The following is a 15,623-nucleotide window of genomic DNA, read 5'->3' on the forward strand; positions in this document are numbered from 1 at the left end:
CAAAAAAAAAAAAAAATAACCAACCAAAATTTTTGAATATGATCTACACATGGACTTTTCTTTGTGTGTAATAAATTTCTAACATTGCAATAACAAATTTAAAGTTCTAGAATATATTTGTAACTTATCATATGCAAGTTTAATAAGATTTGTTACACCATCAAATAATTTTGATGATTTATTTATTTTACATTTAAGGACTAAAAAGTAGGACTAAGTTTTTATATAATTGTTACAAAATTGAATTGAACACTTAACTTATTGTTAAAAAAAAAAAAAAAGAATAATCAACTGTGGAAGTATAACGAAATTTTTTTTTAAAAAAAAATGGTCATCCAAATGTCAATCTTGGTGGTCGAAATGATAATTATCGTAAATATGAAATAATAGTTGCCTACAAGGCACAGCAGCGCGGAGCTTGATGCAAGCCAAGAAAGCACCTGATAATTTGCGGTGAAGGCTATAGGCTTCGTCAGGGGGTGGAGTTAGCCTATGTCGTAACATGGTTCCACTAAGATTTGTAATACTGTGGGTGATATTTGAAGCTCGAAAATCATACACACCAGCCTTTGAAAATGGCAATCCCACAACAAACCCTGCTTGAACATGAGCATCTAACATTACCTCTGATTCCTTTCCTGTTAGAAATCCCAGTCTCATCGACATTTCAATAACTGCATCTCTATCGCCATTTGCACATGCAACAACCTAGTTGTAAATATAATACATTCAGGAAGTGTTTGTAGGTACATACTTAACATCAAATACTGTTACTTTAATGGAGTTGCTAGCCCTAATTACTCCAACCTAAGGCAACATGAACATTTTACAATTCATACATCCACCTACCTAACTAACCATAGTGAAACCCATCACTATCTAGATAACATTGAACCCCAAGTTCACAAATATGCAGAAGCAAACCGATTGCATGACTAAACTTACTGTGAATGTCAAGCAATAGATCGTGAAATCAAATGCTAATATCTCAAATCTGAAATAGACTGATAGAATACCAAGTAGGCGTATTCTAATTTGATTGAAAATACTTCAACGATTACACAGAATAATTGATGAATTACAATTCTGAGTTATGAACCAAAAGTAAAAACTACCTTCTCTCCTTTTCCTCTCTGTCAAGGAAACTTGCAGAAACCACTCACAAAATAACTAAATCTCCCCTCCTCTCACTTACCCACCCTTTATTTATAACAAGTTGTAACCACCTTAGTAGCCACATTTACACAATAACTACTACTAACTTCCTATCTTAGCCAATTACCCTTATATTAATCTAGGTATCTAAAATAGACATTTGTGGAATGTTAAAAGTTCATGATCTTAGAAGGAAACTGTGCACCAAAAATTACAAGTGGAAAGTAGAAGAAAATAAATCACAGCTGAACTCAAAGCAAAAAAATTACCATTCTTAAGTAGTTGTCCACAAAATTCTTTGGATAATCGCGAGCTGCTCCAAAGTCGATCAGATTAATTATTTTGTTGGCTTCATCATACAAAAAATTACCCCAGTTGGGGTCGGTCTGAAACAGTCAACAAATAAAATCAAATTGGAACAAGAAAAATAATTCAGCACGAAAGAAACTTGAGCCAGAAAAAAGTAGAGTAAAACATACGATAAGTTCCCACAAGAAAAACGACACAATGAGAAGGAACCTATCAAAAACATTAAGAAGAGATATTGCATTGTTCCCTAAGCTTTCTATGAGCAAAATTTAACCAATAGTGAGCAAAATTTAACCAATAATCACTTGTAGCCTTGTAGGGTTCTTCGCTCATAGAGCATTTGACTGCATGTGCAGTGGTAAGAAGTATATTAGAAATGTTGTTTAAAATCATATCAAATTGGGAAGAGCATCCCCACACATGGAATGCTGATACTCCATCGTCAACTTGTCAAGCCTTAAACCAATGCTTGAATTTGGTCGAGTCTTCAATGGAAGAAAGAAAAATGGGTATTCTTGATATCTAAAGGGTCTTGGGACAACTAACCATCAAGCGTAAAACAACCCAAGAGTCAATATAGTTGTTCTGGACATTCAAGAACAACAAGAAAATCAGCAACTCTTTGCAAGACTCGCAAGAAACAAGCCTCTTGAATCACACACGAAGTTCCACTTTCTTGGCTTAGTCCATGTGCAGTTCCAACACTCGTAAGAATGAGTCTCAGTGCCTCTACGTTTTCAGCCATTTGGAAGAATCTCAAAAAGGTTAAGTTCTGTGTCTGGAAGGTTATTTAGGGTCCTGTGAACACCCTATATCAGCCCAAGAAAGTGGCCTTCCTTGAAAGACCATTTTTATTGTATGACCTTTTCAGAAAGGACGAATAAAATCCAAACTATCTACTTTTAAGTTGCAACTTTGCACGTTTTGGGTAGAGTTCATGTGCAATTCATTTATTTTGATTTTTGCTCTCCAGCTGGCCCATCATAGAATCACGGTTGATATAAACAATCATGGTTTGGCCTAGTGCTAAAAAAGAAGACAGTCTTAATAACAAACTAAGAGTTCATGGATTCAATCCAAGGTGGCTACCTACCTAGGAATTAATTTCCTATGAGTTTTCTTGATGCTCGAATGTTGTATAATCAAGTGGGTTGTCCCGTGAAATTAGTCGAGATGCATGTAAGCTGGCCTAGACAGTCAAGGATATAAAAAAAAGAAACATTTTTCTTTAAGATTCTTGGAAATTGTCCAACGTGCACTCATTTAAATGTTCCATCCTTGCAACTCTTGTTACTACGAGCTTTTGTAATCCACCTTGGTTGGTTTGGGAGTGGTTTCCTTCAATTTTGTATTATTTCAGTTATCGACGAATTCTTAAATTTTGAAAAAATAATTAATAAAATAATTGTCGGGCTAATTTTTTGTAGTATTCACAGGCTTGTAGTAATATAGTTAACACAAGATGAACAAAAACATTAGACAACTAAAAGAAAAAATACATTGCATTGCCAATTGCACATAAACTTGAAAAACTTGCCTGCATGAAGCGGAAAACAAATAATTCAAGTAATGTCAGTTCCAGCAACTTTTTGCCAACATAATTACGAGTGTCCTGGTCTAACAATGCGACTCTATCAATAGGAACCCCTGGGGCAAACAAAACACCAATCCAAAGTTAAAATATAACTTTATACAGGAAAGAAAACATACTGTGAATGACAGGCATCTAGAACGAAAAATAATTATTTATTGCTGTTTTATATGGAGAAACGATATAACTAACATTCCTTTGAAACTAACAAACGGTCAGACCATAAAAATATAACTAGAATCAGATTCTTCATTTGACTAATTTAGCTCCTACCTACCACATGGAGAAATAACAACGCACTGCTCATTGAAACCATACACAAATTTTACAAAGAAGTGATAAATTAATGTTCTCGTTGATAATTCACCCATTTGACAAAGTATGTTTGAGGAATCGTTCTTAGCATTTGTGCTAATACCTTGGGATAGTACATACATGAAAAGAACACAACTTTCAGTCACGAGGGCAAAAACATAAAAGGCATAAAAGAGAAGAGTCCTTATCTCTACCCCTCCGTAGAAAACTGATAATTCTATATAATATATTGAATCCATCCAAGTACATAATAATCGATTACATTGGTGAATAAATACCAAAATACGAATAAAGGAAAAATACAAATATGGAAAATAAAATACAAATAAACTCAGTAAACTGTAAATTCCTTTAACAAAAACCATAATTTGTTCAACCTTAATAATGTAAAAGGAAATTAACCATTTCTGTTAGAGCATGGCAAACTATGATGGTAAGCTAACATGATACCATTCGCAAGAATTATTCATAAAGGAAAACGTAGAATGATTTCAAAATCATAGTTATAAAATAATTACATACATATAAAAAACTAAAAGTAAGAAAATACAACATATTTAAGTAAACAAGCTTAGAGGAAAATATTCGAGTACCAGAAATAAGCTTAGAACATATGTATGTAAGCAAACAAGCTTAAAGGAAAATATGAGTACCAGAAATAAGTTCCGTAGTCAAAACTCTTTTGCTTGATAGATCATCCACAACCAACGGAACATAGAAACCTTGAGAGTTAAATAACAAATCATGGAAATGTTTTTGATTTGTAGCCTCCAACACATAGTCGCATTCACGAGATAACTCATCTTTTGCCACCTAGTACCAACACCGACATCAACAGATTTTTTTTTTTCTAAAAAAGTTATCAGGAACATGAACCTTGAAAATAAATGAATTATACAATAATAACGAAGTATATTGCACCATCAACTAACATAAGGGCTTTAATGATCTCAAAAGGTTCAAGAAAATTATTTTAGTTGAGTTTAATACATAAAACTCTGCTCCAAAAGTACAAATTCAATAGCTAAAGTGAGCTTAGCTCAACAATAATTGACATGACCTTCCATTCCGGAGGTCAGAGATTCAAATGTCCAAACCCCAAATTGTTGTACTAAAAAAATAGTATACGAAAAAAAGTACAAGTCCAATAACTTTAATGAAATAGGGTTATCAGGCTTAGGGCATCATGAGCTGTGAGAGGTTATTAGGTTTAACGTTTTTTTATCAGTTGGGCTTTATTCACTTAGATTGGAGTCCTTTCCCATTGTTTAATGATCTTTTTTCTTGTGCATTTTATCACTTCTCTCAGTGAAAGTTTGCTTTCTTGTAAGAAGGCAGCCTAGAAAACTTCATCAACCAAATGAGCAAGAGTTGGTAGCCATTGTTGCCAAGTTGGAGGACTTATCCTCCAAGATGGCCATCAATGTCGGGATGTTGAAGAAAAAACTTGGGATGACACATAGCAAACTTTCTTTAGTAAAAAGGGTATCGGCAAACTCGTTTTCCAAGAAGAATGCTAGTTCCAAAGTAAAGATACCAAAACTGTTGCCATTCAAAGGTTTGAGAGACAAAGGAAATCAAAAATTTCCTATGGGACACCAAAGGATACTTCAAGATCCAAGGGATCGACATGGAGGCACGGGCTTGCATTGCCACCATGTCCCTCATCAAACGCCAAATCATGGTGGCATACTTGAGCACAAGTTGGAATTGATTTATGCCATAATATTTGGTTTTGTTTGGTTTAATTTGTTTTAGCTATTCTGAAGGATTCTTTCCTTTTATATCTATATTTCCCTTATTTCATTTAGGATGTATTTTATTTAATTTAGGGTTTCGTGCCATTGTAATAATGATAAGAAAATAAGAAATATTCACATAGCATCAGAGCATCAAACAAAAAAGCATCAACTCTAATTGTTGTGCTGACACCGACCTCTTCCGCTTCAGCCGTCGTCTACCTACCCTAGTGCTCATCATCTTTGAATTCAGATCTAATCATTAACGATTTTTTTCCAGATCTGGCCGTCAAAAAAATTTCGTTGTCAACCTTTTTTTTCAGATCTGGTCGTTGCTAATCTTCGATCCGGTCTTCCATTGTCGTCATCAGCGCTTTTGGTCCTCCATTCACGCTTCCGTGGGGATTTTTCTTTGGAGACTGTCAATTGAGTGTTTTTCAGTGAGGCAGCTGCTGTCTTTGTGAGTTAATTTTGTTCTAACTCCCCTTTTGGTTAGTGGTGCTGTTTAGAATCAGTACTGTCTGACAAAAAGTCATCAATGACCAAAGTTTCTGACAACTGTCAACTTCCCAATGTTCAAATCACCTAAGACAGATCCGTTGTTTGCTACTTGAGATGCTGAGAATTCCATGGTCATAACGTGGTTGGTCAATTCCATCACTGGAAATACGTTCTAATTACATGTGTTACTCTTCTGCGAAGGACTTATGGGACAATGTCAACCAAATGTATTCACATCTTGACGAACAATCACGAGTGTTGGACTTGAATCTCAAAGTTAGGTGATATCCGACAAGCAAGAGATACAGTTACACAATATTTTCACAAGTTGACAAGAATTTGGCAAGACTTAGATCTTTTTGACAGTTACGAATGAGAATCAACTAAGGATAAAGCACTTCTTGTGGTAGATGACAGCTGTGTTTACAAATTTCTCACCGGCCTCAATGATGAATTTGATGAAGTTAGAAGTGGAGTTACCAGTAGAAAACCCCTCCCCTCCATCAGTGAAGCTTTTTCTAAGGTTCACAACGAGGAAAGTCGTCGAAGCGTTATGTTGTGCAAGAAAAGAACAAATTCTGTTGAGACATCTGCAATGATGCTTGAAGCTACTGTCAATAAGGCTTCCTTGCCACCAAACAAACCTCTAGTATGGTGTGATCATTGTAACAAACCTCTAGTATTGTGTTATCATTGTAACAAACCCCGACTTACTCGTGAGACATGTTGGAAAATCCATGGTGAGCCTGCAAACTGGACTTCATTGAGGGGTTACCCAAAGCCGGAGGGTATGATTCAATATTGGTGGTGGTGGATCGTTTGAGCAAGTTTGCCCATTTTATTAGCCTAAAGCACCCTTTTACTGCCAAGCAAGTGGCTGAAATTTTTTTCCAAAAGAGTTATTAGTGGGGTTCCCAAGTCCCTTATAACTGACCGAAATAAAATATTCTTGAGTAAACTTCTGGAAGGAACTCTTTTCAGCCTTGGGGACAGTTTTGAAAAGAAGCACAGCATTCCATCCCGAAATTGATAGGCAAATGAAGAGAGTTAATAGATGTTTTGAGATGTACCTAAGATGTTCATGAAATGAGCAACCCAAAATATGGCATAAATGCATCCCACGGGCAGAACTATGGTATAACACCAATTTCCACGCTTCCACAAGGACAAACACCCCACCGAGTGGTTTATGGTAGACCACCACCTCCGCTCATTTCCTTTGGGGATAGAAAGACACCGAATAATAGTGCAGAGCAGCTCCTCCAAGAGAGGGATTTGATCATTAACACTTTAAAAGAGAACTTAGTGATTGCCAAAAATAGAATGAAGAAACACGCAGACTTGCATAGGAGGGAATTAAAATCTCAGGTGAGTGATGAAGTTTTTCTGAAATTAAGACCATATCATCAACGCTCTTTGGCTAGGAAGCGTTGTGAGAAGTTAGCTCCTAAGTTCTATGGTCCTTATAAGGTCGTGGAAAAGATTAGTGAAGTGGCATACCGGCTGAAATTACCACCAGAAGCGAATATACACAATGTTTTTCATATTTCACAACTGAAGCTTAAATTGGAGCAAACATAGAGTTCAACACATTGCCCCTGCCCTCACATAAGAGTTCGAGCTCCAAGTCTACCCGAAAGGGGTTTTGGGAGTGAGATGGAATAGTGACATGGGAGCAAACAATAGGCTGGTGCAGTGGAAGGGGTTGCCGAAAAGTGAAGCAATATGGGAATCAGTAAATTTGATGAACCAGCAGTTTCCTTCTTTCCACCTTGAAAACAAGGTGAGTTTTTAGCTGAGCAGAATTGTTAGACCTCCAATATTACACACAAGGGAATACTACCAACCGGGACTTAGAGAAATGTTGCTGAAAGAGAGGATTCCACCTGATGGGCCCCACGGTGATGAGTGAGTATAAAGCCAGAATGTTTAGGGATTTGGGAAATAGGTTTTTTTGTAGTAAAGGCTGCTGTGGCTTTTATTGGGGACAAGTTTTCAGCCTTCTCTAAGGAGTTGGTTCCATATTCTACTCTCTTTTTCTGTTCTTTGATGTTCTTGTCTTCATTGTGACTCATATTTTGGATTAGTAACATAAATATCACAGAATACTATCTCTGTTTCTCTCTTGTTGGGATTTTTACTGATTTTCAGGTTGAAGACCCTAACCTATCGAAAAGGGTATCTCTAAAATTAAGCGGATGGATAGGAGATTTTGATTTAGTTGTGGTTTGCATGCATGACTTCAACGTTGTACTCGACATGGAGTTCCTCTTGCAACATAAAGTCATTCCCAAGCCCACTGGCTCATTGTCTAGTAGTAACAAGCAGTAACTTGACAATGGTACAAGCAAAGATGAAGCAACCAAGTGGGGTGAATGATTTCAGCCCTGCAACTGAAAAACAGGCTCAATAGAGAGGAGCCGATCTTTATGGTCATCCCGTTGGCAAATGAGCAAATTGAAGTTGGAATTGTCCTAGTAGAAATCTAGAAAGTTCTGAACGAATACATTGATATAATGTAACTGGAACTACCGAAGTCACTGCCTCCTCGACGGGGGATTGATCACGAGATTGAGCTTGTCCCAGGAGCCAAAGCCCCAACAAAGAATGCCTACCAAATGGCTCCACCTGAGTTAGTTGAACTCAGGAAACAATTGGATGAGTTGTTAGCTGCCGGATTCATCAGACAAGCAAAAGCATCCTATGGGGGCACTGTGCTATTTCAGAAGAAGAAAGATGGACACTCCGATTGTGTATAGACTACAGAGCTTTAAACAAAGTTACGGTTCGAAACAGGTACCCCTCCCGATCATAACCGATTTGTTTGACCAATTAATGGATCTCGATACTTTACAAAACTCGATTTTCGATCAAGCTATTACCAAGTTCGAATAGCACAACCGACGAACCAAAGACTACTTGCGTAACAAGATATAGGGCTTGACAAGCACCCTTGCACCCTGATGAACCAGGTATTCCACAAGTATCTAGATCAGTTTGTGATGACATCTTGATAACGTTGTGGTTTTCAGCTCCAATTTGGAAGAACACCAGGTTCATCTTCGGTTAGTCTTTGACCAGCTCCTACAGAATCAGTTATATGTTAAGAAAGAGAATTGTGCTTTTACCCAACAACGTATCAATTTTTTTAGTCACGTCATCGAATATGGAAAAATTCGAATGGATGAGGATAAGTTACGAGCTATCCAAGAGTGGAAAGACCCTACTTTCGTGACAGAATTACGCTCCTTTTTTCAACTCTCCTTTCAATATTCGTAGTGAGGAATTGGAGCATTTGGACAAGTCAACCGAAATTGAAAGTCAAAAACATTTTGAGCCAAGATCTAATGTGAGGAACTGATCTCAATGCCCTATTTCAATGCGAGGAAGAGCCAAGATCTGCAAAGTTGCCGTCTGCTACTCGTTCTTGTCCCCAATCTTGTAAAATACCAGATTATTTAAAATCATTAGTTGCTGATTGTGGAATTATTCTAATTTGATTCTTCAGTAGCTTAATGTATTTTCCTCAATGTAAGACCAACTTCAGTCATTCTTGAATTTCTCTTCGTATGGGTGACAAGTAAATCCTTCTAGCCGATGCTGAATAGTGGAAGACTTCTTCGAGCTTCCTCTGGATTATGGATTAATTTGGTTAGGTAGTTTCAAGGCAGCTGGTTGCATCTTCTTGAAAGTTTTTAGTTTAAATTTATTTCTTTATGAGAGGATTTTGCACTATGCTTTGTAATTAGATTTCTTCGAATATGGTTTTGTTTAGCTTGATATCTTCATTGTTTAGTTTGATCTCCTCTATTTGGAAATTGTTTTGTAGCTTTTGTTGTAGAGGTAGACTGAATTTTCTCCTCTTGCTCTTAACATAATACTCTTGTACTTTGAGCTTAAGGATCTTTTATTAATAATAATTTAGGAGGCTCGTCTCCTTTTCAAAAAAAAGACATGAAGGGAGGCAACATCATACTCAGAGTTTGTTAGTGACTTTCGGATTTAGTATAACTGACTTGTTCACCGATTTAGAGCAAGTGCCGCACAATAACCCGTCGCACATTCAAAGGGTAAGTCTAATAAGGTCGCAGATCCTGATGAAGCGAATCCCCTAGGAGAAGGTGAGCTTGAGAACAACCAAGGGTAAGTCTAATAAGGTCGTTGATGCTCTCAGCTGAAAAGGTATACTTCTCAGCACCCACCAATCTCAAATAATTGCCTTTGATCACCTTCCTACATTGTACTCTACTGACACTGATTTTAGAAGTATTTGGGAAACTTGCTCTAACCATAAACCTTGTAAAGATTACCACATTGTTAATAATTTTCTCTTCAAAGGTGATGATTTGTGTGTTCCTCATACATCATTAAGAGAAGCAATAATTAAAGAAGCACACTCTAGTGGATTAGCAGGACACTTTGGCCGAGACAAAATTTTGGCTGCGATTAGCTACCACAACTCAATATGGATGTTACTAACTTCATCAAAAGATGCTCTATTTGCCAAACAGCTAAAGGTAATTCTCAAAATACAGATTTGTACACTTCCTTACCTATTTCTTCTACTATTTGGGAGGATTTATCTATGGATATTGTGTTAGGTTTACCTAGAACACAAAGGGGTCATAATTCTGTTTTTGTAGTAGTAGATCGCTTTAGTAAAATGGCCCATTTCATCCCTTGTAAAAAAACTCCTGATGCTTTGAATATAGCTAACTTATTTTTTAAAGAAATTGTTAGATTACATGGAATCTCTAAAACTATAGTGTCAAATCACGATGTAAAGTATTTGAGTCATTTTTGGAGATCCCTATGGAAGAAATTCGATACCAACCTTCTATTTGGTACTGCCACCCACCCACAAACTGACGGCCAAACAGAGGTGACCAACCGAACTCTTGGCAACCTTATTCAGTGCCTTAGTGGGGACAAGCCTAAACAATGGGACTTAGCTTTACCCCAAGCAGAATTCACCTTCAACCACATGACAAACCGATCAACAGATAAGTCCCCATTTGAGGTTGTATATACTAGTCTCCCTCAAGTCACTTTTGATTTAGCTAATCTACCTTCTGTTGTTGATGTCAGTATGAAGGTTGAAGCAATGGTTGAACGTACTTCCAAGCTACACCAAGAAATCAAGAGTCATCTAGAGCTTGCTATTGACTCCTACAAAACAATTGTCAACTCTCACAAACGCTTTAAGGAATATCAAGTGGGTGACCTAGTTATGTTGTACCTTCGAAAATCAAGACTACCTGCTGGTCATCATTTCAAAATGACCAACAAGAGAATGGGTCCATTTCAAATATTGGAAAGACTCAGCCCCAACGCTTGCCGAGTTGATCTCCTAGCAAACATGAGAATCAACCCATCTTTCAATGTTTCTGACCTGTCACCTTACTATGCACCAGATTCCTTCTCTTTAGCTCCCTAATCTTCACTTGAGGTCGAGTTTTATCCTACGAGAGGGGTTTGATGTAGAACATCCTTCTTTCTTGATGTTTCTTTAAGTTCTTTAGTATTTCTTTAGCTAATTCTTGTGTATCTTGAATTACCATTCTTGTATTTTTAAGATTAGTTGTTCTTTAGTTAAAACTTGTGTATCTTGAGTTACTAATCTTGTATTTTGAGTTAGTCATAAGTAAACTAACTCAACTCCAAGTTAGTTCTAAAACAACTAACTTCTAACAACTCTTGTAAACTTTTAGCCTATAAAAAGGCTTCTCCTCTCATTAATAACAGATATCTCAGAAGTATTACTCATGAAAAATTCTAAGCATTGCTTTACTGTATCAGCATGTCTTAGTATACTACATAACATCGTTTTGCATATTAGGCCAAAAGTAGCCCTTCTTCAACAACACATAAGTCCTCTGCCACCCAAAATGGTCAACCCACAAGGTGTCGTGACACTCATGTAGTAACTTCTTCCTCAGATCCCATGCTCTCGGGACATATAACCGATTTCCTCTTATGAACAAGAAGTTTTCTTCAACCCAGAACTGTCTTGTTTTACCAGCTTTGACTAAAGCAATAACAACCTAGGCAAAGGGATCCTTCGGAATGAACTCCTTGATGATGCCCCGCATCATCCTATCAACTTTACTCGCATGAATGGGGTTAGCATGCACAAGGTCACATGCTTGCCTTTATGACTAAGAGCATCGGCAACTCGATTGTTGTTTCCTTTCTTGTGCTCAAACTTGAAGTCAAATTTTCTTAGTGTGTGTAACCAACCACCCAATACATTTGATGACTTTTTGTGTATGTGTGTATATACCTATTGTTGCACACTACACATAACAGGAAATATATGAGAAAGGAAATTGAAGTATTTTAAGAATATATACATAATCAACAAGACTTCTCCAATTTTACCAACAGCCAAGATAAAGTTAAGATCTTGTTTTTCGATCGTAATTCATATGTGTATCACCTATCTTATTTCATGTTTGATTCAAATCAACATTTATGATGCATCATCTATTATCCGAAAACTTCCAATAGATGTAAACCAAATTTGAAGAGGGTATTGAGTGACAACCAAACAGTAGAAAACAAATATGTCAATTAGAGCCAATAAGGGAGAGTATCAAAATTTGCATGCATGATGAAAAAATCAACAAAGAGAAAAATAGAATACCTTTATTGCTCTGTCAAGATAAAGCCCCTTCGGAATCAGATTAGTATAATCCAACAAAAGTTTCACGTTATCAATATCACTCTCAATGCTATCTGCAACTCCAGGGTACTGAATTTTCATTGCAACATTCATACCATCCTTTGAAACAGCTCTATGCACCTGAATCAATTTTAAAAAGCGTCCAAACTAATAATTCAAACAATCTTAACAAATCAGAAGGTAAAGCTCAAGTACATCAGTAATGAATAAGGAACAGTAATATCTAAACATCACATCTATTATCTTGGTATTCCTAAAATTAATAATATGGACCAAGCCTAGTATGACAACTAAATATGGAAAAAGAATAGATAAAATCTGGACGGTAGATAGAACTGCCAATTCATGCTCCATAGCAGCAAGTATTTATTTTTCTTATCTTTGAGAGAAAACAACCATTTTCATTCATCCATAGCAGCAACATGATCATTACACGATTGTCTACCATTATATGGTTTATGCATACATTGAAACTAGCCCCTTAGGAATATCATGGTCCTCTACCACCAAATAAAATGTATACAAATCCATTTTACATTATACAGTCACATCACCAGTAGAAACCATAAATTAAAGGTTAAATCATAAAAGATGCCCTGAACCTTGTCCTTTGTTTCAAAACTACCCCTATTCTTTCAAATGTTGTAATATTATTTTTGACCTTTCATAAGGATTTCAAAACTATGCTTGTAGTAGAAATCCTTTAGAATTTCATACAAAAGTAGGAACCTAGAACGATGTGGAGGTGACCAAGAACGGTACAACCATCCAAATTTCTGTTTTTGGTAACTACTACACCATTTCAAGTCCAATATTTGTCTGATGATCTAAAGAATTTCTACTCAAAGTGAGTTTTCAACTTTATGAAAAGTTAGGGTAGTATTACAACTTTGAAAGAATAGAGGTTTTCTAAACAAAAGGCAAATTTTGGTGGCATTTTTATAAAATTAACCTAAGAGAAATTAATGGCGTAGTTGGGGAGCACCTGGCCAATACTTGCAGCAGCCATTGGTTCATAATCAAAACTAATCAACTTCGAGGACCAATCTTGACCTAGTTCAGCGTTCAATACTTGATTCAGCTGGCTTCTTGGCATTACATCTGCACCTTGACGGACAATATCCAGAGCAGCCAAGATCTTTGTGACAAGACAGAAAGATGATAGGAACATATTTAAATTATGGAATATACTTGAGAATTTTAAACTTTAAAACGGAAAAAAGTGCTAAATTTAGACAAGATCGTTGTTGCCCAAGAGATAACCATGTCCATTGATTTAATGCCTCAATTGTAAACCCTTTAATCTTGCACACAAACAAACAGCCATTTGTTTACATTAAGACAAGTGAAAGAATATAAAATTATAAACAAGCTATAGAAGTGGAACTTCTACAAACAAAACAAGCAAAGGGATTAAAAAGAGAGCATTAGTTGTTGGATAGTTACAAAAGTACTTAGTCAGCATGCACAGGAAGGCATGAAACGTAATGACAGACCATGCCTTCTCAACAACATTCAAGTCCTCCAAAATTCTACTGTTCTCCCAAGCCATTTGTAGCATAAAATAGCACAGGGGGGTGCAAAGCTATAGAAAGTAAACTTCTACAAATTGACGCTCAATGTTGACCGAGCATGCAGACTTCCACGTGTTTGTTGATTCACCATGGTTAACCTAATATTTGTTAGTATTCATGTATTACATGCACCCCACATCATTCTTCAGTTATACTTATTTGGCAAGTAACGAGTGGAGGAAGTAAGGAAAGTTTAGAAATTTTCCCACATTAGATAAACAATGGTTAGAACCAGCAAACATGTATACTCATCACCCTTCAGCTCATCTTAGTTTCCTTTTTAATAATAAAGCGGTAGAAAGTTGGACTAAAGTGAGAAAGATACCGGAGCTGGGACAAGAGATTCATCTTGTATACTCAACATCTGCCCAATTTTTAAAGCAGCTCCACGCATTCTACACAAAGCAAGAGCCAACCGTTCTGCATTCTTTTCAGACAGAAATGGGGATAACGCAGAAGGTTGATTTTGCAAATTTTCTGAGCCAAAAACAAGCCGCTTGGCTGATTCCTGCAGCGTTCCCCATGCGAGACCAGCTCCTAACCCCGCAAACCTATAACAGTAGTGATGATTGAGTTGCACAAGTATTTTCCATTGTTGAACTATTCAAGTAACAACTAGATTTCTGGCACTTCCCTAGACAGTTAAACGATTCTATGATGCAAATCAATATGTTGAATGAACTTTCTTAACAATATCACTAGAAAATATAGTAGAATTTGGAGAAAGTAAATTAGATACGAGAACAAACCCAAGCGCTCTAGAGAAGGGAGTGGAGGGCACTCTTCTCTCCCGGGGCGTCCGTCGTTTGAGAGGTGGGGTTACTTCCACTCGCCCGCTGGGTGCTTCTCCTGCTTGTGTTCCACTGAACGCAGTGGAAGAAGCATTAATGGGTTGGGTACCGTTTACCAAATTGTTCTCCTTGTCTTCATTTTGGGATAGAGGTGAAGAATCTGAAACGCAAGTCTGATTGTGGGCAACCCCAAGGTCGGTGATTTCAGGACTGTGAAGATGATTGGATTGAATTGGGTGAGAAAAATAGGAGACGGAATCGCGATTGGGGGGATCTGCAGTTGAAAATTGATGAACTTTGCCTCTGGTCAGACCGGAAATATCAGTGAGAGAAACAACTAGTTTTTTCAGAGGTGTAGAGAGAAGGGTTTGGAAGTTATGAATTCCGGAAATGTCCAAGAGTTGAGAGCGTTGAAGAAGCTCCTTCGCGACTAAAGAAACGCCATTGACAAGCCTGGTAGCGTCTCTAGATGTACTCATTGGCCTTGTCTATGGTTTTGTGACGCTTGTTGTACTTGTACGTGCTGCATTTTATTTTGTTATATAAACTCTGGAAATCGAGATGGTGAGTGGATGCCTAAACAAAGGGAATCCATGGATTATTTGAAAAAAGGGTTATTTGAAAAAAGGATGGCATTAAAACTATTTAAGAAAATGGAGTGAAAATTTTGGAATATTAGAATGCGTCTTTTCACACAATTAAAGCATATTTATCCTTATTTGTGAAGAGACGCATTCTACTTTTTTTTTTTTTTTTTTTTAATTTTACCGTATTCTCTCTTCTTCTCACATCCGTTTTATTTATTTTTTTAAATAAATTCATTTTTTCTTTTGTTTTTTTAATTTTACATTATTATTTAATAATTATTAATTATTAACTTTTATTTTTGTTTTTGTTCACACGAGATTTCGAAGGAATGTATTTGGTGGAATTGAAATTTGTATATTGATGAATATTGTGAAT

The 15,623-nt window shown here is 36.6% G+C and overlaps 1 protein-coding gene across 1 annotated transcript; it reads right to left on the minus strand.

Annotated features, from left to right (window-relative positions):
• Window positions 1–95: 95 nt before the first annotated feature.
• LOC101215041 (protein ABC transporter 1, mitochondrial) lies at window positions 96–15,250 on the minus strand. Its single transcript, XM_004142328.3, has 8 exons — window positions 14,619–15,250; window positions 14,195–14,420; window positions 13,281–13,433; window positions 12,257–12,415; window positions 4,024–4,183; window positions 3,002–3,111; window positions 1,425–1,541; window positions 96–708 (listed from the first exon to the last, which is right to left on the minus strand). The coding sequence occupies exons 1-8, from the start codon at window positions 15,137–15,139 to the stop codon at window positions 343–345; spliced, it is 1,812 nt and encodes a 603-aa protein (XP_004142376.1). The 5' UTR covers window positions 15,140–15,250; the 3' UTR covers window positions 96–342.
• Window positions 15,251–15,623: the final 373 nt, after the last annotated feature.

Source organism: Cucumis sativus, chromosome 5 (genome assembly GCF_000004075.3).
Source record: "Cucumis sativus cultivar 9930 chromosome 5, Cucumber_9930_V3, whole genome shotgun sequence".
NCBI classification, from domain to species: domain Eukaryota; kingdom Viridiplantae; phylum Streptophyta; class Magnoliopsida; order Cucurbitales; family Cucurbitaceae; genus Cucumis; species Cucumis sativus.